A 24,716-nucleotide genomic window follows, 5' to 3' on the forward strand; every position below is an offset into this window, starting at 1 on the left:
TCCCCAAGATCAATCGACTTATAGGCCTCCGTGAAATTATTCTTTTTTTATGCAGCTATACTCAAGCATGTGACAAGGAATTTGGTGAGTGAATATATTTGCAGTCATTTGGAAAGAAGATCTTCTACCTTAATAGACCACAATGTTCCATGGCAGACTTTGAGAGATTTATTAAAAAAAACAATGTATGCTGTGAGTTTGTCCCAGATATAAAGATAAGCAGTAAAATGTCAACTTATTTTGAAACTATATATATCTGTGGATTGATAATCTAAAAAGTATTCAGAACTTGGACCCACATTTACTTGAGAAGAATTTCACACAACCAAAAATCTTCCCTAGCAATATGAGGGAAGTAGCCCCTGAATCTTATCTGCATGATGCTGCAAATCAAAGCACTCACTCACATATTCATACTGCAAAAACAAAGTTATGTTAAGAAAACCAACATGGCTTCTGGTAGTAGAAAGAATCTCTTATCAGTTATATGGTACCATTTGAGAATGAAGGGAGGCATACTGAAACAAATTGCTTTTTTAGTGAAATGAAGGAAGACAGAACAAACACTCAAAGATAATAATGTTAGGAAGGATGAGCAATTTGGGATCGTAAAGATCCAAGCTGATGCGTGGGGCCACTAAAAGGCTAAATCTCTTGTTCATGGTCACAGCTATTATGTATTAGAGGCAGGACTTGAAACCAGATCAACCTGATTTCGAGGCCAGCTCTATATCCACTTCTCGATGTACCTCTCAAGAATTATTTATCTATGCAAATTATTTTTTTAAATAAGGAAAGTTTTCAGAGATAGGTGGAAGCAATAACCTTTTAAAGATGAACTAACCAGAATGCTACATAATTTGTCTCACTCATTTTTCAAAGTACATGCCACAGGAAAAATACTTGACATCAGTGACTTAGTGATACTATTTTCATTTGTCATTGGACAGTGTTTCTGAGGCAATGATTTTGACTAGTAAATTGATCTAAACAAATTTGAACATGACATAATTTCTGATGAGAAAGGTTTAAACTGAATTTTTGTTGTTTGTTTGGTCAGTTCAATCGTGTCCAACTCTTTGTGATCCCATTTGGTGTTTTCTTGCCAAAGATACACACGTGATTTGCCATTTTCTTCTCCAGCTCCTTTTGCAGATGAGTAACTGAGGCAAACAGGGTTAAGTGACTTTCCCAGGGTCACACAGCTAGTAAGTGTCTGAGGCTGGATTTGAATTCAAAATGATGAATCTTTTTGACTCCAGGCCCAGCACTCTATCCACTGTGCTACCTAGCTGCCCGTAAACTGAATAACATATTTAAAAAAAGAACTAAAATAATTATTCACCATTGAACTCATTCCTCTCCAGGCTCTCCTCCTGATTTTCAGGACTTTGCATCATGACTTTCTCTACAAGGGCATCTCTTCCTCCCTGTTTTCCAGTCCTCTTGTATTTACTGTCTTCATCCATTAAAATGTAAACTCCTTGAGGGTAGGGTTCTGTCTTCTTTTAACCATTACAATTGTATCCCCAGTGCTTAGCACAGTGCCTGGCACATAGTAAATGCTTAATAAATGTTTTATTTATCTATTTACCTATGGGCAATAAAGACACTATACCTTTCAGATCTTCAACTGTCTCTTGTGCTGGCAATTCCTATACAAAAGAAATGAAAAAAAATCAATATTACTTAAATTGAATATATTTTTTATCAGGAGTTTATAAACCATTTATTGAGCAGATGGTATTTTCAAAGTGCTGTAAGGGGCAGACAGTATAGTCCCTGTCGTCAACAAGCTTATGATCCAGTGGGTAAAGCAAGACTATCACAGATATATTCATATCTACACAATTAATTATAGCTGTGCAAATATAGAGACATGCACAAATTATTTTAAGAAGTGAGAAGGAAAAAGGATAGAACAGAAATGTAGTGGAGTGATTTACAGGAATGAGAACCAGGAGTTATTTTCGAAAGAATGTAAATTGTAGGATTTTGAAGGGAAGAAGGAACGAGGTTTTATGGAAAGAAGTACAGGAGGCATTCTTAGTACAAAGAATTGCATAATTGATGATTCCAAAGTGAGAAAGAAGAGAATGTGCAGGATCATAGCTAAGTTTTTCCTGTCAAAGTTAAAACACTGCAAGTGTAGAGAAGAAAATTTCTAAAAGTATCCTCCAAATTTTAGTGCAATGTTAAACTTTCATAGCTTGAGAATATGAGGACACTGTAGATTTATAGTAAGAAGTCAATTTGTAAGGGCCTAAAAGTTCATGACTAGTAATTTAAATTAACATGTGAAAAACTCCTTGCAGACATATTTCCTCTCTTTACAAGGCAGAAAAATCAGTCTTATTAGGTGACAACAACAATAATAATATTTGTCTTCTACATAGTTTTTGGTCTGGGCCCATGATTTCATTGATGTAGGAAACCCCTGAATGATGAATTCTTTCCACCAATGCAAATTGACACTTGTTCTACAACTTGAAGTCACAGTGCCACTTGGGGGCAGAGCTTTTTAGTGACTTGCCTAGGGCTACACAGCCAATATATGTCAGAGGAAGGACTTGAACATAGGCCATCCTGTCTCCAAGAGCTACTACTTTGCCTCCCATCACACGTTTCAACAAAATGTACTGCTGGGAAATTTGCAAAGTGCTTTACAGACATCAAATGTGATGAGCCTCAGAATAGCCCTGGGAGGTAGTTGTTACTGGCAATATTACTCCCATTTTACATTTGTGAAAAAGGAGGCTCTAAAAGGTTAAATGTAAGCCCAAGTTGATAAAAAAAATACCCAAGATGCAAATTTACACACCAGTTACCATCTAGTTTGTATCAATGGTGGCATTTGAGCTCAAGTCTTCCTGACTTCAAGATTGACACTAATAGCTATGTGAGTCCACTTTTATTTAACAGGCAGATGATTCTGTCTTCAAATGAATACAAATCAGTACACATACAACAGCACCACATAACATAAATCTTCAATATATAGTCTTGTTAAAAGGTAAAAATGAATTCTGAAATAAAGTGAGAACAATTATATAGTAAAAGAAGATACTAACCAATAAGCCAGAAGAATGATGAGAATTTATGCTGTGTCCTCTTGAGCTACAGTGGAGTGGAGGGGTAGAGAGATTTTGATTGACCTCTTCTATTTTCCCATTATTGGTCTGTCTATTATTGCTGATGCAAAAACATGAAGAGAAAAAAATTAAATCAGAGATATTGCTAAAAAAAAAAGGATAATTTTCATGGTTCTGTAACAAAACCAATTTCTTCCAGTCTGTTTTGTCATCATATATAAACATGAACAGGTACTTTGTTCTTACTCTTTAGAATTTCAAGGCAAATTTAAAGCACTGAGTTAGAAAAATAATACCAAAGTAAAATAGTCTGTTTGTCACAACCAATTTTTAGATCAAATTCTAAGTCTTATCATAAATAATCAGGCTGGTTTGCTGAAAAGATGCTTCATATTTATATGATTTTTGCTGGGAAAAAACAAGGGGAATAAATATGGACATAGAATTATATGTAACATATAATTACAAATATAACTAACATCAGATATATGTAAATACAGTCATGTCTACTTACTGAGCATAGATTTACAAACTGAATCAATGGATAAGGAAAAATGAAACCATCAAAATAAGCATTGCATTATAGAATGATTCCATAAGGTGCGATAGTTACCTAGGACTCTTGTGATGAATTATATTTTCACTATTAGCCTCTTTATCTTTATTTTGTCTTTCAGTATTTAAGGAATTCCTTTGCTGAATCACTTCTCCTTCATCAAACATAAGGTGCAGACGATAACTGATCAACTTTATTACTGTGAAGAATATGGTCACAGAACTGCAGTAAATGAAGATGGTGATTGCATTTGGAGGGAAAGCCTGAGGGAAAAAATAAATCAGGATGAATCCAAACTTAATGTGTCCCCAACACCACTATTTACTTATAGTCTGATAAAGTTCTTTCCTACTTCAATTCCTAATCATGTGATGTTGATAGCTCAAACCCCCTTCTATACTCTAGAAAAGCATCTAACATGCTAGAAAATAGGGTCCTAACAACAGACAAGGTTTATTTTCTGAGATCCAGTCTAGCTATGTATGGAAAGGTCAATCGCCAGTAGACTAGGCACTTGGTGATAGCCATATTATCCTATGAAACTAAGTCTAGAAGTATATCTAAATCTGATTACATAGTTAGAATTGAATAGAATCTCGAATTTGATGACTTTTTCTGGCAGTTAGGAATACAGAGAGTACAGGAGGAGAAAAAGCCAGCAGCTTTCTAAAAATAAATCAGCCAGCTATTTATGAAGATAAGAAAATTCAGTCAGGATTATTAGATAGTTAAAGATAGCAATAGAAGAAATGTTAGGGATCATTTAATCTAACTCTTTCTTTTTTTACATGAAGAAACTGGGATACCAAGAATTTATCTGAATTATCTAAATTGACTAGGTAGCTCATGGTAGGGTTAGGAATACAACTCAAAGCCTTTGACTCTGAGGCTAGCAAGACATTGCTCATCATCCCTTGATGTGGGGATAATACTGACTAGATTAATGACATTTGATTTGCTGACAGAAATGCTTTTCGTGGAGCAAAATCAATTTTGTTACCTCATTAAATAAACATATGAGTGAGCTACTTTTTCTACCAGAAGACAAATGGCAGGTTTTTTTTTTTTTTTACTACTTACGAAATACTGGAAGCAGGGGTCAAGTAGAGATCTAAAGGTCATTATTGCTCAACAAAAGTTTCTAGTGGCCACTTATTATCATTCATCCCTCTTCCAGTTTTACATATGTCTACACTCTCTGACTTATACATATATAAATACATACATATATATGCTACATATATATATATATATATATATACAGAAAAATGGCGAAGAGAGGTAGAGAGAAGGAGGAGGGAGGGCAGGAGGGAAGGAGGTCGAAGGAACACAAGGGACAACCTGCAATGGAGTATAATTTGCAAAATCCTTAAGTAAAGGCCACCCAACTTATTTAATCACACATAAAACATATCTGAATAACTCTGTCAACTGTGTTTGACAATGAAGTCTTTCTATTTTTTCTATTGTTATGTTGGAAGGTTTCATTTTATGGGGAAACCTCCATTCAAAAACATCAAGGGATTTTGAATAGATGGAAAAACATCATTTATGGAGTAACTAAAGGAGATGGGGGAGGGACCATAACAATTTCATTCTTATCCCTGTTTTTAAAGTACATTAGTTTTGATACCACCACTTAGCCTTCTTAGAGACCAAAGAGGGTACCATAACCCTTAGAAAAATCCTAATGGAAATAACTGATAATAAAAAGAGTTCTGTCTATTATGTTCCATTAAGAGAAGATTTCTTGTGAGTTTATATAGTTTGAATCAAGTCCTTTTCCTCTTTCCTTAAATATTTGAGAGCAGGCTTAGACATAAGACAAATGCCTTACAGGTATATCCCCCTGATGTCTTTAATTGATTCCAAGAAAATTTAACATTGGGTGAAACAACATCACAGAGAAGCAGGAGTGTATATTGTTGAGATACTAGATAATAGGAAGGACTTCTGATGCAAGGTGGTTTGGTGGTAAATTGAGACAGCTTTTAACAGTCATAAAACATGTTATGTGAAGAGAGTGTCATCAGAGTTAGAGAAGTTAATGGTGAGGAAGAGGTTGGAGAAGCTAGGAAGTACAAAGCAGTGGTAGTGCTCATGGCATTTGCTTCAAATACTCTTTCCCAAAATGTAATTGCTGGGCCATATAAAGGTTTTCATGGGTCTTCATGTTTACACATGTCATACTATAAAGCCCAAGTCATATATCATAGATAGAGAACCAGAAAGGACCCCAGAGATCATGAAAATCCACCCCTTTGTTTTCCTCATGAAGAAAGTGAGGCCCAAGAGAGCTATGTGACCTCCCCAAGGTCACATAGATAACATCAAATACAGGATTTGGACCTGGGTGTTCTAACTACAAAGCTAGGATTTTTTCTTCTCTATCAGGCTTCCTCCATCATGTACTGGTATGGCAAGCCAGTGATGATAAAGCTAATTAAATTAGATGGATAATAAGCTGGGCCCAGAGTTGGACAGGGAAAAGTGGTCAAGATTGCTTTCAGGAAAATGCAAAGCTTTTTGCTGTCCCCAAATCCGCATCTTTTTTAATATTAACATTTTATCAATGTTGCTAAATGGCAGTGGGACCTGAACTATTGCTGCCTCCAAAAAACTAAAAATAAATACCACAAAGAGGACAATGGAAAGGCACATGGTGAATGTGAGTGAGTAGCAACATAGTACCAGTGAGGGATTTCAAAGAACAGGCGTAAACTATGGTATCATAGAAATATATGATAGGAGGAGAAGATGGGTATGTCACATGGCAAGAGATAATGTAGATTGTTAGAATGTTCCAATGGTACCTTCCTAGTGTTGGAGGAAAAAAAAAAACAGTGAAAGCCTCCAGCACATTGGGTAGATGCCCTGTGGCAAACTTATGGCCTGATATAGATAAGAATAGCATAGGATGGGTAGGCATTTTTATTATTGGAAGGAATACTGAACATTGATGAAATCGCAAAGCCACGTTAGTATTTCCCAAAATAGTAAGCAAATACAGGAAAATATGACCTCCCAGATTTCCTTCTCAAATATCTGAATCTACACAGTCTTCATTAGTCAGTTAATTAGGGGTCAGATATCTGGAAACAAGATACTAGGGACAAAGAAAGAAAGAAACTTCTATGTAGCCAAGATCGATTTGCAAAGTGCTTGAAAATTCCCAGCGCTTCCTTTACTCACAGAAAAGCCACTCAAGGTCTTCACTCAGAACCTATTTATTCTAACTTTAGATATAGTTCCATTTTAATAAGTATGCTTATTAGAAGATCAGAAGCAGCAAATTTTAAGATGTGAAACTATATTAGAAGACTGATCAGAGCAAAAAATTATCAGCTAACAGTTTGATGATGAACAAGATGGTAAAAAACAAAACAAAAACAAAAACCTCCAAGGAGACTTCATAAACTACCAAAGCCCCAGAAGGCATCATCGGTATTGTAACGCAAAATCAGGACTGAGCTTAGGAACGATGAGTCAGAATCATTAAGAAAATGTTAAACTATGCTTAGTAACCTTCACACTGGAAGAGAAGTACGGGATATATTTTAGAAATATTTCCACCAGAAACAATTCAAATAAAACAAGTCTGGGTACTTATGACAGTGCCAAATTATCTGGAAAGTTAACTTATGAAGTTTCTCTCATTTCCTTATGATGTCCAGGCAAGTGAATCATCAATATAAAAATTTTAATTAGGTTAGTGTCCACATTTTAATTTTTTAGTTAATAATTTTGTGGTACAGGAAAAAGAATAGTAGATTTGGCATTAAAGGACTAGGTTCAAATCCCAGCTCAATGACGTTAGCTGTTTGACATTGAACAAGTCACTTGACCTCCTCATGAGCCTCATCATTCTGAATTACAAAATGAGTGAGTTAGATAAGATTCCTTCCAGTTCTCAATATATGATGCTATGATTTTAAAATATTCAAAAAACTTAGTTTAAAAATTCTAATTTTATGGGGCAGCTAGGTGGTGTAGTGGATAGAGCATTGGCCCTGAAGTCAGGAGAACCTGAGTCCAAATCCGACCTCAGACCTAACACTTAATAGTTGTGTGACCCTGGGCAAGTCACTTAACCTCAATTGCCTAAAAAGAAAAAAAAAACATTCTAATTGTAGAGATGTTCCCTTTTTGTGTTTTCTAAAGACAACATACATATACAATGACACAGAATGTGATGTTTGGCAATAGTGAGAAATCCCTCAAGGAGCATGAAAATCTTGTGCCATTTCAAAGAGCTGCTCTGATTTCTTCTAGGGTCCAGAATGCATCTTTGTTTAGTGTTTTTTGTTTTTTGTGTTTTTTTTTTTTATTTTTTGCAAGTAACTCTAACTGTATTTGTTCACTTCAAAACTTCAGAGAGTTGAGTGTAGGACTCTTTTGTCTCTACTCCTCCCTGCAATTGCCCTCCCCAGTTTCCATGTGCTTGACTGGAATATTTACTGACCATGCACCTAGCCTCCCCTTTTGGAGCATGCTCAGTGGATATTCTAGTTAAGTATATGAAAGCTTGGGGTTGGCTTGCTTCCACACATGAAGGATTAGTGAGGGAAGGAAGCGGGGCAGAGAAGCAACTACATATAATTTCGCTGGAATAGGTTCTTTACTCCACTGTTGTAAACTGCAGGACTTAGAAAATGTTCTTTCAGACATGTTGTATATAAAAAATTCACCACCCATTAACCAGCCTGGAAATGAGACTCTAAACTAAGCTAGTTACACAGTCCATCTTCTGGGCCTACACTTAAATTTTTCCCACTTTGTAGCACTCACCAGAGCTGATACTGTAGTGGCATAGCTTTCAAGATTCCAGGGTCATCTCCGTATCTCAGTGAGGCACTGTAGTTATTGTTCTCTATTGAGCAGTGTTCCTAGCTTACAGACCAGTGATATGCTATTAAAGAACATGCCTTTACATGCTTTTCTTTCATTAGTGGAAGAAACCTCCAATAAATTTACTTGCTTCAGTCTTTTATTTATAACTTTAGTGGAAGTGATTTCCACCAAATTTATTAAAGCAAATAACTGCCTGGCCTGTTTTCTCAATGTGGTAGTAACTTCTGAAGCAGTAGAGAGTATCTTGGGATAGCTAGGAGTAGTAGAAGCGGACATCAGCTAGTAGCTGCAGGGGCATTGAAATTTTGATGAGCCGGACAAATGTTCTGCAGACCTTGTCTTAACTCTCACTTTTCTTTCCATTTAAAAAGTGGAGAAGGAACAAGCATTTATTAAGTGCTTACTGTTTGCCAAGCACTGTTTTATGAACTTTACAAATATTATCTCATTTGATCCTTACTTTAACAACCCTGTGAGGTAGGTTATTATCTCCATTTTACAGTTAAGGGAACTGAGGTTAAGTGATTTGTCCAGAGTTACACAGATAGTTCACAGGTCTTCCTGACTTCAGGACCAGTACTCTATCTACTGTGCTATTTAGCTACTTCTCATTAGAGAGTATCTGGTTAAAATGGCTCTAGCAGTAGATATCACAACATTGAATGTATGCTCTACTGGAATTAAGATGTCAGGCAAAACCAGTAGCAAATATAGTACAGGAAGGGAAAGGGCATATGAATCAAGCCAATTAATAAAACATTAAAAAGAATATAGTAGGCTTTTCTTACTCAATTCTAGTATAAACATCCACAAATAACTTCAGCACCTAAAGTCTTCAGCAAAATATGGTTAAAAGTGAATAAAGACAGGATATTTAATAGGGAGGTAATTCTAAAGGGCATGTATTGAAAGATAATGATACATAAAAAAGTTATACTCATGAACTTGATAGGATTCTTGGGATATCTATCACATGGAAATCTGTCAGATAGAAAAGACCTCCACATTATTAAAATGAAATAAACTCTTGTAGCATCCAAATGAAATTGATGTCTCTTGCATCCACACTAGGGTTGCCTTCTGGGCAGAAAATAGAGGAGACTATACCCCAGTGATGGCTAGAATTTTGGTAGCTGGTGTGAGTACCAGCAATGAGCCTAGTTTTGTGTTGACTTTTAGGTTAAAAGTGATTATGATAATGGATAGTGAACTTAAAAAAAGATCTATATTTGCAAATGTTCCCATATAAACAATAATTCCAGTCAATAAATAAAGTCATTTAAAGGCAAGTGTAATATTGCTACTTAGACTTACACAATATATACTTTAATGCATTGAGTCTCATCTGCTAAATTACAGTTATATGAGTTTAAAATTCAGTGTCCTTTATTTACTAATCCAAAAGATTACCTCTTGTTAGGGTTATGAATAAGAATCATGTTAATAATGAGTATTATAATGAAATAAAAACTATGCCTGATTTTCCTACATTGGAAGTATGACATACTATAAATACATAATTATCTAAATGGGGACAGTATGTAATGACATAAATCTAAATGATCACATATGCATATTACATTTTGTGAAATAACATATTATGCAGTGAACTCATATATTAATTTCTCAGTAAAACCTTAACTAGGTTTCTGAGAAGGTAAAACCACTAACACTCTAAGGCATGAGTTAATCTCAGCAGAGCTCTCATAATGTTTCTAGTCTTTTTAAGTGCTCCCAAACCACAAGTAAATGAGTAAAATATGATAAGTTATGAAATTCCAAGTCTCCCCACCAATTAACTTTGAATTTAATGCATTTTAATATCAAGATATTTAACTATTTAAAGTAATATACCTCAAAATACGTTACTCTAAAAAATTCACCCTGGTCGGTAGCACCTTTTAAAATGAAGTGATTAGACAAAAACAAGATGCTAGATGAATAGACTTGTTCTTGGTATGTGTATAGCTACTGCTCAGTCAGACTCTGTAGCATTAGGGGCCCCATAAAAGAGGATTTTTCAAGATGCAGTGAAATTGTAAAATTGTCCAAGTTGGGGGAAGGGTGTTCTAGATTTCATGTCAAGGATTCTGAACCATCTTCCCTTTATGATGTGAAAAAAAAAAAAGTAGAAGGGATTGTGCACTTTAGATGACAGCAGATTGACAGTGTGAACTTGAATCTAATGAATTGTGATTAAGTCCTCTGAAAGATCCAACACACAGTTCAGTCACCTGGAATCACTTAATGACAGGAATAAATGTTCTGTGAGAATCAGGATTGATCACTGATTGATCATTGCTGCCTTTCTTTTTTCCACCTCTTGTCACTCACCCCCCAGATTACAGCTATATATGCCTATTTATCTCTTGCTGATGGGTCCAAGTCAATCATACTTGGGGATTGGCTCTTACTTTAAGAAAAAATTGTAAGAAAGCTCCTGGAATGGAGCAATGTTGGTTTAATGTCAAGATTCTTGTCGCTATAGGAGCATCATATTCATTTTCCAGGCTCTGCCAGAGTTCTTGATTTCTCCTGCCTATCACACTTCCTCCCTGGATTCTAGACCTACTGTACCCTCCTCTCCTGACTGTCCAATCTTTATTGATGGTACCAATATTCTCCCAGTCATTACCACTTGAAATTTTAGAGTCGTATCTCCATCTTTTTCTCCTTCATGCCCTAATAACCAATCTAATCTAATCACTAGATCCTATTAATTATTCCTTCAAAATGTTTCTCATATTTATCTCTTCTTTTCCATTCCCACTGCTACCACTCTAATTTGACCACTCATTGCTTCTTGCAGAAATACAGTTGTGCTCTCCTAACTGGGCACCCATTTTCTAATATCTCTTCTTTCCAATCCGACTCTTGTAAACAACAAGATTGATCTTCACAAATTGCTCTTTAAATGGGTCACTCCTTTGCTGTAACAAATTCAGTAGTTCTCCACAAAGTCTGACTAGTCTGTAATGTGGCCATGACTCATATTTTTTAATCTTTCTTTCCAAATGAAGTTGTGAAATCCCAGCACTGGGAACTAATCAGTTGAGTTCCAGACTGTCAGTCACATGTTTTAAGTATCAGTCATAAGTCCAAAATGGATTCATGTTGTAGGATGTGGACTTTTCTGTGTCTCAATTTTTCCATCTATCATACGAGGTAAATGAGTTGGTACTTCCATCACAGGAGATATTCTGGAAAATCTTTACCATTGACTTCAAGAAAGTTCCTCCACAGAGGCGGTCATTGACACAGTAGATAGAGTGCTGGGTCTTCAGTCAGGAAGCCCAGAGTTCAAATTCAGTCTCAGATAGTTACTAACTGTATGACCCTGGACAAGACCCTTAAACTCTATTTATCTCAGTTTCTTCAATTATAAAATGGGGATACCTCATAAGATTGTTGTGAGGATCACATGACATAATATTTGTAAAAAGCACTTAGCATGGTACTTGGTACATAGAAGGTTTTATATAATGCTTATTATCCATTTTACCACTTTGTATTTTTTTAAAATCTTTTCCCATGAGACATTTTCTAATAAACACATTTACTTGTACATTTGGAGGCTCCTGCCAATTTTCAAACAAATAAAGGCAACAGTATGTTCACAACCAGGAATTTCCTTATGGTAACCTATTTTAAGATATAGTTATCTCCAGAAACTTCTATCTAAAAGCTGGGTATATCTTTAGGCCTCCTACCTTTCCTTTAAGAGATACTTCTAAAAGGGGTAACACATATATGGAGAACTCTTAGCAAGTAACTGTCTCCAGAGACTCCATTGTGACTTAGACATATGAACCATAAAAGGGATTATGAAGATCACGATGCATTCATAAAAAAATTCACTTATGTTTCTCTTAGCTCTCTTATAGAAAAACACTACTAGCTGACATTGATATAGCATTTTACATACACAAACCCATTTAATTCTCCCAACAATTCAGTAAAGCAGGTATAATGGGCAAGATTACCTCCACTTTATAGAGGAAGAAATTGAGGGGCATGAAAGCTAAATAACTTGACTATGATCACACAACTAGTAATTTTTGAAGATGGATTTGAAGCCCAGGGCTCTGTTGATTCTGAGTTGGGTCTTTTTCCCTCTATATTACAATGCCTCTTTTCTTCTTATCTCAAAAAGTACATCCTTAAATAGTAAAAGTGTTAAAAAAATATCCAAAGTTATCTGTGTCTTATGAGAAAGGTGAATATATGGGTTGGGGTGCCTTCTGTAGAGTGCTATGCATGCGATTGTGTTCTGTGATAATATTTTCTAAATCTTTGCATGTAGGGGTCATTCTCCTTTGAAATAACATATTTTCCTTATTGGTATTTTTAATTTCAACTCAATTCAACATATGTTTGCTAAGAACTTAAAATGTGTAATGTATTATGCTAGTCATAGGGATATAAAGTTAATTATGATAGATGTTGCTGTCAAGAAGTTTTTAACAAATGGAGAAAAGACATGCATACAGCCATGTAGAATACAAGGAAGAGTGAGAATATGCCAAGAGGAGGGAATGAAAAAAAGAAATATGGGAAATTTGAGGAGGGAGACATCACTTTCACCCCAGGTGGACATGAGGATTGGCAAAGTCAGAGAATATTTCATGGAGGAGGTGATACATAAGATGGACTTTGAATGAAGTGAAGTCCTTTAAGAGATAAAGATAGCAGATGGAGTAGTCTCCAACCATGTAGGGCAACAAAAGCAACCACATGGAACTAGGAAAGAGAGGGGGAATGAGATTAGAAGATATGCTCAGTTTGGTTATAATGTTGACTATATGGATAGTAATATGGAATAAGTCTAAAAATAAATTAAAGGCAGATTATAGAAAGGGTGGAATGCCATGATTAACAATATACTTTAGCCATTCCCCAAATCATGAGCACCCTCTTAGTTTCTAGATTTTTTCTTTTGCCAACACAAAAGGAGATGCTATAAATATCTTTATAAACATTGGGTTCTTTCCTCCGTCTTTGATCTCTTTAAGGTATAGTCCTAGAAGAGATTTAGTTGGGTCAAAGGACATGCACTCTTTAGTATCTTTTTGTAAATAATTCTAAATTAGTTTCCAGAATAATTAGACTCATTCATGGCTCCATCATCAATGCCTGCTAGAGGCTGCTAGGTGGTACAGTGAATAGTGTGCTGGTCCTGAAGTCATGAAGACCTCAGTTCAAATATGTTCTCAAGCACTTATGAGCCATCTGACCACGGGAAAGTCACTTAAACTTCCATCTGCCTCAGATTCCTCAACTATAAAATGAGGATAATAATAGCATCTATACCCCTGGGTAGTTATGAAGATCAAATGAGATAATATGTGTAAAGCACATTGCCAAACACATAGTAGGTGATTAATAAATGCTTATTTTCTTCATTCCTGTTTTTTTCACAGTCCCTCCAACATTTGTCATTTCTTTTGTGCCAGCTTTGTAAGTCTTAGGGTTGTGAGATGGAATCTCAGAACTTGCTGAATAAATAGTTTTATATCAATATAATCAAACGCCATTGAGCTATCAGAGATGAGAAAAAAGACAGTTTCAAAGAGACATGAAAAAAAGTGTATGAGCTGATGCAGAGTGAAATGAGCAGAACCAGAAGAACATTTTATAGTTTAACATTAATGCTATAAAAAAATATAACTCTGGGGGCAGTTAGGTGGTGCAATGGATAGAGTACCGGCCCTGAAGTCAGGAGGACCTGGCCTCAGACCAGACACTTGACACCTAGTAGCTGTGTGATCCTGGGCAAGTCACTTAACCACAATTTCCTCACCAAAAAAAAAAAAATACAACTCTGAAAGTCTTAAGAATTTGGATCGATGAAATGATCAACCATGGTTCTAGAGGATTGATAAAGAAGAATATTGTCTACCACATGACACATAGATCAGATTAATATACAGAATAAAAATTTTTTAAATGACCAATGTGGCAATGTTTTGCTTGATGCCTAAGCAGCTGTGTGGTGCAGGGAACCTGGAGTCAGGAAGACCTGAGTTAAATTCTGGCCTCAGATACTTGCCATCAATGTAAGCATGACAAAATCATTTAACTTCTGTCTGCCTCAGTTTCCTCAACTGTAAAATGGGGATGATAATAAGATCTGACTCTCTGGGTTATTCTGAGGATTAAAGGAGATAATATTTGTAAAGCACTTAGCACAGTGCCTGGTATATAGAAGACACTTCATAATTGCTTGTTTCTTTCCTTTCTTGACTGTGTTAGAGGGATTCTGTAATTCTTTGTTTCTATTTAGGGATAAGTGTGAGAGAGAAAGGTAGGAGTATGAGAGATATGTTAAAAGCTAATATGATGTAGACATAATAAAAATAAGATAAATGTTCTTAAAATGAATATACTTTATTAGGCAATAGGGAGCCACTAAAGCTTTTTGTATAGAGGGTTACCATGAAAAGAATTGTTGCTCTAGGAAGATTATTTGGCAGCAATATGAAAGATGTATTTGAGATAAGATGTAGCAAAAGGACAAAGATCACTTAGGAGGTTACTAAATTACCAAAGAATTATTTTATATAACTAGAAAAATAATAACAAAATTCAACTGGAGAAACAAAAGTTCAAACATATCAAGAGAAGAAAGGTAGCTTAACAGGATCAGATGTCAAACTATACTACAAAGCAATGGATAAAAAGGAAGAGAGACTGATTAGTGGGATAGAGTTAGGTAAACAATATGCAGAAGCAAATACACACAGTAGCCTAGTGTTGGATAAGCCCAAAGATCCCATATATTGGAAAAAGAACTCACTATTGGACAAAAACTGTTGGGAAAACTAGGAAGTAGTTTGGCAGAAACTACGTATAGATTAGCATCTCACGATGTATATGAATACAAGCTTCAAATGGCTACATGGCTTACACATAAAGGATGGTATCATGAATGAATTAGAGGATCAAGGAAGAAATTACTTGCCAGATCTATGGATAGGAAGAGAGCTTGTGATCAAACAAGATCACAGAAGGTAAAATGGATAATTTTGATTACATAAAATTAAAAAGATTTTGTGAAACAAAAGCAATGAAGCTAAAGTTAGAAGAGAAGTTAGTACATGGGAAAAAAATCTTTGCAGCAAGTTTCTCTGGAAGTGGCCTTACTTCTAATCTATATAGGAAACTGATTCAAACTTAAAAGAAGAGTCATTCTCCAACTGACAAATGATTAAAGGATATAAATAGGCAGTTTTCAGAGGAAAAAATCCAAACTATCAATTGCCATATGAAAAAATTCTCTAAGTTACAAATAATTAGAGAAATACAAATTAAAGCAACTCTGAGGTTCTAACTCGCCCCTATCAGATTGGCAAAGTTGACCAAAAAGGAAGATTACAAACATTAGAGAGATTGTGGGAAAAGAGGTACATTGCTGCCCTATTGGTGAGACTGTGAACCAGTACAAACATTTTTGAAATCAATTTGCAACTATTGGCAAAAAGTTATGTGCATATGCTTTGACCCAGAAAGAGATCAAAGAAAGACAAAAAGAAGCCATATATATTTATAGCAGTTTTTTGTGGTAGCAAAGAATTGGAAACTGAAGGAGTGTCCATCATTTGGGGAATGACTGAACAAGTTATGGTACCTGCATGTGATAGAATATAGTTGTGCTATAGGAAATAATGAAAGGAATGGTTTTAGCGAAACTTGTATGAATTGATGCATGGTGAAGTGAGCAGAATCAAAAGAACAGTTGGTACAATATTAGCAACATTATAAAGACAAACAACGTTGAAAGACATAGTGTCTCTGATCAACACAATGACCTAACACAATTCCAGAGGACTCATGGAGAAACATACTACTCACCTCTTGATAGAGAGGTGATGGATTCAGAGTACAGATTAAGACATATATATTTGTGTGTGTGTGTGTATGTGTGTGTGTGTGGTAATTTGTTTCGCTTGACTATATATAGGATTTTTTTCTTGCTCTCTCAGTAAGGACAGGTGGGAGGGAGAAAATGGAGATCTGAAAATAAGATAAAATAATTTAAATTTTTTTCTAGATGAGAAATTCAGACAATGAACAAGGATGATTGCAGTGGCAATTAAAAGAAAATGACAAAGATATACAAATAGAAACATCAAGACATGACAATTGACTCACCATGCAAGGTAAGATGCAGAAAGAGTGAAAGATAAATTCAACACTATGAGTTTGAACAATCAATTAGTGGTGCTAACAAGAAACAAAGACATTAAAGTAGCAGTTTGAGAAGGAAAAAGGGGCAGCTAGGTGGCGTAGTGGATAGAGCACTGGCCCTGGAGTCAGGAGGACCTGAGTTCAAATCTAGCCTCAGACACATAATACTTCCTAGCTGTGTGATTCTGGGCAAGCCACTTAACCCCAATTGTCTCACTTAAAAAAGAAGAGAGGGAAACTACAAGTTAAATTTTGCACATGTTGAGTTTGAGATGCCAGTAGGCCATACAAAAGGAGATATTGAGCAGAAAGATGGAATAGTAGAGTTGTAATTCTGAGGAGAAATTGGGGTTGAACTTAAAGATTCAGAATTCAACTGTGTTAAGGTAATGATAAAAGCTATAGGGGTATGCAATATAATCAACAAAATACAGGGAGTTAAGATCAAGAGAAGAAACTTGTGGACCTTTAAGGGGTGGAAAGAGAATGTTGTAATTGTTCGGTTGTTTCAGTTGTGTCTGACCCCTCATGACCCCATTTGGGGTTTTCTTAGCAAAGATACTAGAGTGATTTGTCATTTCCTCCTCCACTTCAATTTACAGATGAGGAAACTGAGGCAAAAAAGGTAAGTGACTTGTCCAGCTAGTAAGTGTCAGAGGCCAAATTTGAACTCCAGGCCCAGTGTGGCCTATCCACTGTGCCATCTAACTGCCCTGGAAAAAGGATGAGAAGTCAGTAAAGGAGACGGGAGTTACAAGAGGAAAACTCTACTGGAAAGTCAGAAATAGTATGTTGAGAGAAGTTATTCCTGGCATCAAATGCCATGAGGAAGTCAAGAAAATAAGAACAGAAAAAATCTATTGGTTTTTATGATAAAGAGGTTGTTATTGAAATTGGAAATAGGGAAAGTAATACCTGACTCAGAGGGTTGCCTGGAGCATCAAATAAGAGCATATATATAAAATGCTTTGAAAACTTCAAAGCACTAGGTAAATAACAACAACAATGGTAATAGTTAACATTTATATAACGCTTTAAGGTTTATAAAGCACTTTTACTCATTCAGTCCTCACAATGACCATGTACTATAGGTTCTATGATTATATTTATTGAGATAAGGAAGCTGAATCTAAGAGAAGTTAAGTGATTTACCCAGATTGAATTGCACCTAGTTAAATGTCTGAGACTATATTTGAACTCAATTATTCCTGACTCTGAGTACATTTTATGTGCTTTGGTATTTATTATTGTCATCATCATAATCTTCACTACCATGTTTTAAAATTAAATGGTGAAGACAGAAGCTCGATTATAACAAGCTAAGGAGAGATGGTGACAAGAGAACAGAATAGTGACCCCGCTTTCTAGAAATTTTGCAGCAAAGGGGAAAAAGACTGGATACTAACTTGAAAGAAGTGACCAGACTGAGGGAAGGTTTTCTTTTTTTAGATTAGATTAGATTAGGCATGGTTGTAGGCTAAAGAGGAGGAAAGGAGAGACTGAAGCTGCATGAGTGAAAAGCATTTATGGAGCACAATTAAAGAGAAGCCAAGAAAAAAATGAATCAGGCTTGATGCACATTTAAACATCGCGTGAAAAATGGTCTCCACATTTTTCAATCATGCTTTAAAAAAAAGCAGGTTGACCCCCCACCTTTTCCCACCAAACTTAACCTCTTTTTACTCTTTCCACAAATTAAACCCATCCTTAAGGGGAAAAATACAATGCAATTTTGGATTGGATCATGAAAGGCATAACTTCCAAGAACAGATGAAGGAATAAAAAAGGGACAGCCCTTCTGTATTCTGCCCTTATTGAACCAAATCTAGAGCAATGTGTTTAATTCTGGACACCATAGTTTAAGAAGGAAAATGATAAATTGGAGAGGCAACACATACGGTGAAAGTCCTTGCAGCTATATCATAGAACAGGTTGAAAGAAATACAGATATTTAATTTAGAGAAGGACATGATCAACACATTTGTTAGAGTCTTATATGCCAGACACTATGAGAAGTGATAGGGGCACAAAGAAAGGCAAAACCAAATCCAATCCTCAAGGAGTTTACATTCTTATTGGGGAGACAACATGTAAAGAACTAGGTACATACAAGACAGGAGAGATGTCTTCAAGTATATTTGAAAGGCCGTCATATGGAAGAAGGACTAGACTTTTTCTTTTGACCCCAGAGAGCAGAATTGAGAGCAATAAATAGAAGTTGGGAAGAAGTAAAGTTAAGCTTGATGTCAGGAAAAAAAAACAACAACAACTCCCTACCAATTGAAAATTGTCCAAAAGTGGAATGGGCCACCTCTGGAGATTCTCCTCATTGGAGGTCCTTAAGCAAATATAGGATGATCACTCACCTGATATGCATATATGGATTCCTTTGAGATATGGCATGACCTACACGGCTGCTGAGGTCTCTTCCATCTTTAAATCAGTCTCTTCACTCTACCAGTCATACCTCACATTGTCAACAGTACTTCCACCTGCCACTAGATGGCGAAGTGGATAGAATGCTGGTCTTGGAGTCAGGAAGAACAGTGTTTTAATACTTTCACATACACTTTTGAATTGTGTGACTCAGAGCAAGTCAATTAACGATTATGTTAGCCTCAATTTCCTCACATGTAAAATGGGGATAATACTAGTCTCTGTCTCACAGGTTATTTTAAGGATCAAATCAAATAAGTTAACATATAAAAAGCACTTTGAAAATTTTAAAGCACAATATAACTGCTAATTTTATTATTTCTCTCAACTTAACAATTCTAGATGGTTAGATTTTTAACTCACTCTAAAGGGTAACAAGTACTGAACCACAGAACTTTAAAAACACTACTTTTAGGCAAACTTGGTAGCAACATTTATAAGAATCTCAAAATTAGAGCACATTGCATTAAGATATTTGACAAGCATTTTTTTAAAAGGTAGCATATCAAATTTTAATATCAATATCAATTCAAATAATCAACAATGTTACCAAAACTGAAAAATTGGCCAAAGTTCTAAAAATGGATAAATATGTTATAGTTTTTTTCTGAGTGGAGTATGGAAAAATGGTTCCATTACAATGAAGTAGAGGGAAAAATTAGTTATCCCAGTACTCCAATAAAGCTATGATGGCATCAATGCAGCTATTCTTTTTGTTGGCAACCTGTCCACACCTTGTCATCTGGCCCATAATGTTGAATGTCTTCTATAGAGTATCATGGAAGACATGTTGAGTAAGTCTTTCACAGAGCATCACAATATAGTGGATGCCTTCCTCTAATTCTTTTCATATTTTAATATAAATACCATTGAGACCTTTGGCCAATCTGTTCCATAGTGTGGAATAGATTTCAATATGAGTGGCTCTCTTTATTTGTCCAGTAAGAATCACATATGACTTAGCTGCTACCAGTATAAAAGCTGGAGATCTTAGAATATAATATTCTAAAAAGCAAAGGATATAGGCTTACAACAAGGAATAACTTAACCTAAGAAAACAGGATAATCCTACAAAGTTAAAAATAGACCTTTAATGAAATAGAGTAATTCCAAACATCCTGTTAAAAGGCTATAGCTGCAGAGATATTTTCAGGTGCAAATAATTGAGTCAATAGAAACATAAACAGGTAAACCTTAATGAACAGTTATAAGTGACTCAACAAGGGTAAACCATTTACATTATAATATGTGGAGATCAAACACAACTTTTTTAAAGGGCTCTATTAGCTGGTTTCAACACACCCATATCCCCTCCCTCCTACCAATAATATTCCTTTTCCTTTAGTTTTTCATTCTTATTTTAATATCATCAAGACATAACAGAATCAGAAAGGGATAGGGGGAGTGGGTGACATTTGAACTTAATACATTTCACTATCAGGGAAAAGGAAAGAAGGGGAAATAAGAAGGTGAAGAGATTAAGGAAGAATTTAGTTTTAAGCAAAACAAACTCTAACTAAAGGTGTATAAAACATAACTTATTTTTTGTTGACAACAAATTGGAAATTGAGGGAATATTCGTAAATTATGGAAGACTGAACAAGTTATGGCATATGTATGGAATATGTATGTAATAGAAGGGGCAGCCCTGTTGCACAGTGGATAGAGTGCCCTGCCTGAAGTCAGGAAGACTCATCTTCCTGAGTTCAAACCTGAACTCAGACAATTACTAGCTACATGACCTTGGGCAAATCACTTAACTTTGTTTTCCCTATCTGTAAAATGAACTGGAGAAGGAAATGGAAAAGTACTCTAGTATCTTTGCCAGGAAAATCCCAAATGGGGTTATGAAGAGTTGGACATGACTGGAACACCAGCAACAACAACAACAAAACCAAAATGTGATAGAATATTATTATGCTGTAACAAATGATGAAGGGATGCTTTCAGAGAAACATGGAAAGAATTGTTATTAACTGATGCAGAATAAAGGAGACAGAATTAAGAGAAGGGTTTATAGGATAATAGCAATATTGTAAAGAAGTAAACACTCCAAAAGATTTAGAAACTCTGATTAGCTCAATGACCAAACACATTTCCAAAGGACTCATGTAGAGATATACTACCCAGTGCCTGATAGAAAAGTGATGAATTCTGAGTACAAAATGAGACATATTTTGGGATATGGACAATGTAGAAATTTGGTTTGCTTGACTATACATGCATATAACAGGGTTTTTTTTTGTTTTTCTTTCTTATTTGGGGGTGGCATATGAAAGGGAAAGAAGGCAGCTTTTTGCTGATTGCAGAAAATAAATTTAATTCATAAAAAGATGGGCTTTGGTGGTAAGAAGAAACTTGGGATCATTCTAAGTGCCACATAGTTTCTCAAGTGTGATCCAAGCCCACTGAAGTCTCCCATTTTATTCTGGTCTAGTTCATCATTCATCTACAATGGGACTTCCTTCCAAAGATACAGGTGTGCAAACCTGCAGTTACTAATCATTGTAGAGAGTTATCCTCAATAACAGAAAGCAAGAACTAATAGTTTGTTATAGTTGTCGATCCATATACATATGGAAGAAAACTTTAAGTATTCCTAAAAGCAAATGAACCCTGATATACTGGGAAGAGCACTGCTCTTGGTGGCAAAAGACCTGGATTGGAATTCCAGCTTTGTTCCTTACTAGCAATGTGACCTCGAGCAAATTACTTATCTTGATGAATTTCATTTTCTTAAGTTGTGCAGTATAGGTTTGCAATATCCACTTCATAGAATCATTGTGAATAGTGTTTTGTAAACCTTAAAGCTCTATAGAAATGTAAGCAATTATTATCTCTTGATTTTTCCAAAGTGAACTGATATTGATAAAGATGTAAGATTAATTTCTTCAAACAATAATCCAAATTGGTTTAATGTGCATTCCTATTATTTTAAAGCATATATTATAAATATTGATGAACTCATAAATGACCATAATTGATTTTATTGTACAGAACACAGTACTAATTTTAAAGAAAACATTTGTCTTTCCAACTTAGAGCTTTAGAATATGATTCATTTGTTGAATCTGACCCATTAGATTGTAAAATGGATTTATGAAGTTGAGCTATTATGATTTGGTATATTTCTTTTTAAACTAGACCCCAAACCTAAATTTGAATAGCCCATTTGAAAGAGGTCCTAGATAATTTGACTCTAAATGGGGCCTGTTATCAATGAATCACCAGGTATTGGAGGATGGCAAGATTCTAAGCATGTTGAATATAAAAGTCAGAAGCCCAGAGTTCAATTCCTGTGCTCTTCCATTCTTAGACAAGTCACTTTACCATGGCCAAGAAGTCTTAATCTGCAGAATGAGGGGGCTGGACCAAATGATTTCTGAAGTGTCTGACAAACATAAATCTGTGATCTTATCTATTACAGTTCAAGATCATGGCAGTGAAACTGGAAAAGGAATTAGTTATCACTGCTGCTCAGCACTGAGAGGGATAAGTTTTCAATCAGATTTAAAGGGCAGAGTACTGATCTATAGCACCATCTTTTATTTTTAAGGTCGCCCATGGATCCAAAAAACATCAAGACACGACAAGGTACCAATTTTCTACATATAAATATAAGATGTTTTATAATGGCAAAATGCCCTCAGGTATTGTATTTTCATTAACCAAAGAACCCAAAGTAAGATTAAAATCAGCAAATAATGTCAGATTTTATATTTTCTAAAATAAACTTAGCAAGAAAAATGATCAAAAAAGATGGAAAGGAAACTACTAGCTAAAAACTATTTCTATTCACAGATATCCAACAAAATTACACATTTATCCAGAGTAGAATTAGGTAGATTATATGGCGGAAGAAATTTTAAGTTTTTTTTACATTCACATGATGTATAGGCAGATGCACTGACAACCAAACAGGAGATATTATAGTGTTGGGTAAAGAAAGTGAGTCATGTCAATCTCATGTTCACCAGAATGTGGAAGAGTGGCATTGACCAAAATTTGGGTTCCAGAGTGAATAAAAAGTCATGTGAAATTTTAATCATGAAACGATATAAGATTTCATTTTGGGAAAAGAATGACTTCTACTCATTTTAACTGATTCTATTCGCTATGAATGCTACCAGTACCTATATTTAGTTTTCCTAAGTAGGTCATCCAAATGCTTAAACATAGAATATTTCTAATTATAACTAGTATTATACTTTTTTGTAGGTTTCTTTTTTCACTGGCCTATAAAGAATGGTTAGAAAAATTGCAAACTAGGTAATTAAGAATTGGTCATCTCTCTTTCAAAAAAAAAAATCACCAACTGAGATACACTTGCTTTTTTGAAATTTTATTTATCATTTGGGTTATTAGACATATACTTACTGTACTCCCTCACTAAATATTAAGGAAACTAAAAATTACCCATTCATCAAACAGGGTCCACATCATATACAAACCATCAAACCCAGGAGAAAAAGCCACATGCAGCTTGGTGACTCATCCTTACATCCTGCATCAAATTTTAATGAGTCTCAAGGCCCCAGTACTCCTTTCTGCCCTCTCTCTCTCTGTCCCCCCCCCATTTCCTGTAATCTCTTCTCCCACACTCTCCCTAGTTTCCTCCAGACCTCTCAGTAATTGCCTCTGCTGAACCTGTCCCTCCCCCTTCCCTCTCTCCTTCCCCTCTCCTCAAAGTCCTCCTCACTCACCAGGTGCAGCGTCAGGGGCAGCAGCAGCAGGAACAGCCACAGGTAGAGGTGACAGCTATTGGTGAACTTGCTCTGCTCCGGATCGTGGTACCAACCTCCGGTGAGCGCAGCCCATACTCCCTGCCGGAGTAATTGCAACACCTGGGACACCATGCCTGCTGTAGCCCGATGGCCCAGGGCCCTCAGTTTCCCTTCTGAACACCCCCACACTGCTCACCGGCCCCCTCCAGTCTTAGCACAGGGTGTCCCACGTCGTCCTCCCACCTCCACCTCCTCCTCCTCCTCCACCACCTCCTCCTACTCCCCCTCGACTGGAGCTGGGACTGTTCTGCCGGGACCCGCAGATGGGGGCGCCGGCGCCGGCTGCTGCCGCCGGGCAGGTGGGCGCCATGTCCGAGGAAGGAAGGATTTTCCCATCGTGCTCAGAGGCGGCTGCAGATGCTCAGAAGGCTCCTCCCCTCTTGCCCTCCGCCAGGACTCCTCCCAGTACCGCGGCAGCTGGAGGGGGAGGGAGTCGTGTCCAGGTTGCTTCCAGTACCCTACTCTCATTTCCTCAGCTACCACAATCCTCCCCTTTCTCTTACCCAAGCTCGAATAGGCAAAATAAAATAGAAAGAGTTGCTATCACATAGCAATGACAGCTGAGGACACATTGTCCTAGACTCATCCCCCTGCTCCTAGGATCAAAAAGCGTCCTGGACATAAGATCCCGCTGCATACCTCCCCCACTGCAATTTCTTTCCCATCCCTGGAATGCGTAGCTTCCTCAGTTCATATCAGGTTCCTAGCTCACGGAAACCCACCCCCCTCCCCAAATTCTTCTGTGTTCTGAACCTTCTTGGTCCTGGTTGTTTTTCCACTTTGACCCTTTCTTCATGTCAAGTGAGATAA

At 36.2% G+C, this 24,716-nt stretch overlaps 1 protein-coding gene across 1 annotated transcript in view; it reads right to left on the minus strand.

Annotated features, from left to right (window-relative positions):
• The window catches only part of LOC114049455 (pecanex-like protein 2), a 369,169-nt gene extending 345,191 nt beyond the window's left edge, over window positions 1–23,978 (minus strand). Inside the window, exons 1-4 of the mRNA XM_027870706.1 lie at window positions 23,826–23,978; window positions 3,706–3,911; window positions 3,072–3,192; window positions 1,619–1,655 (exon numbers count right to left, since the gene is read on the minus strand). Coding sequence (XP_027726507.1) covers window positions 1,619–1,655; window positions 3,072–3,192; window positions 3,706–3,911; window positions 23,826–23,978 — 517 coding nt within the window. The remainder of the gene's footprint in view (window positions 1–1,618; window positions 1,656–3,071; window positions 3,193–3,705; window positions 3,912–23,825) is intronic.
• Window positions 23,979–24,716: the final 738 nt, after the last annotated feature.

This window comes from Vombatus ursinus, unplaced genomic scaffold (genome assembly GCF_900497805.2).
Source record: "Vombatus ursinus unplaced genomic scaffold, bare-nosed wombat genome assembly UNPS02014798.1, whole genome shotgun sequence".
Taxonomy (NCBI): Eukaryota; Metazoa; Chordata; class Mammalia; order Diprotodontia; family Vombatidae; genus Vombatus; species Vombatus ursinus.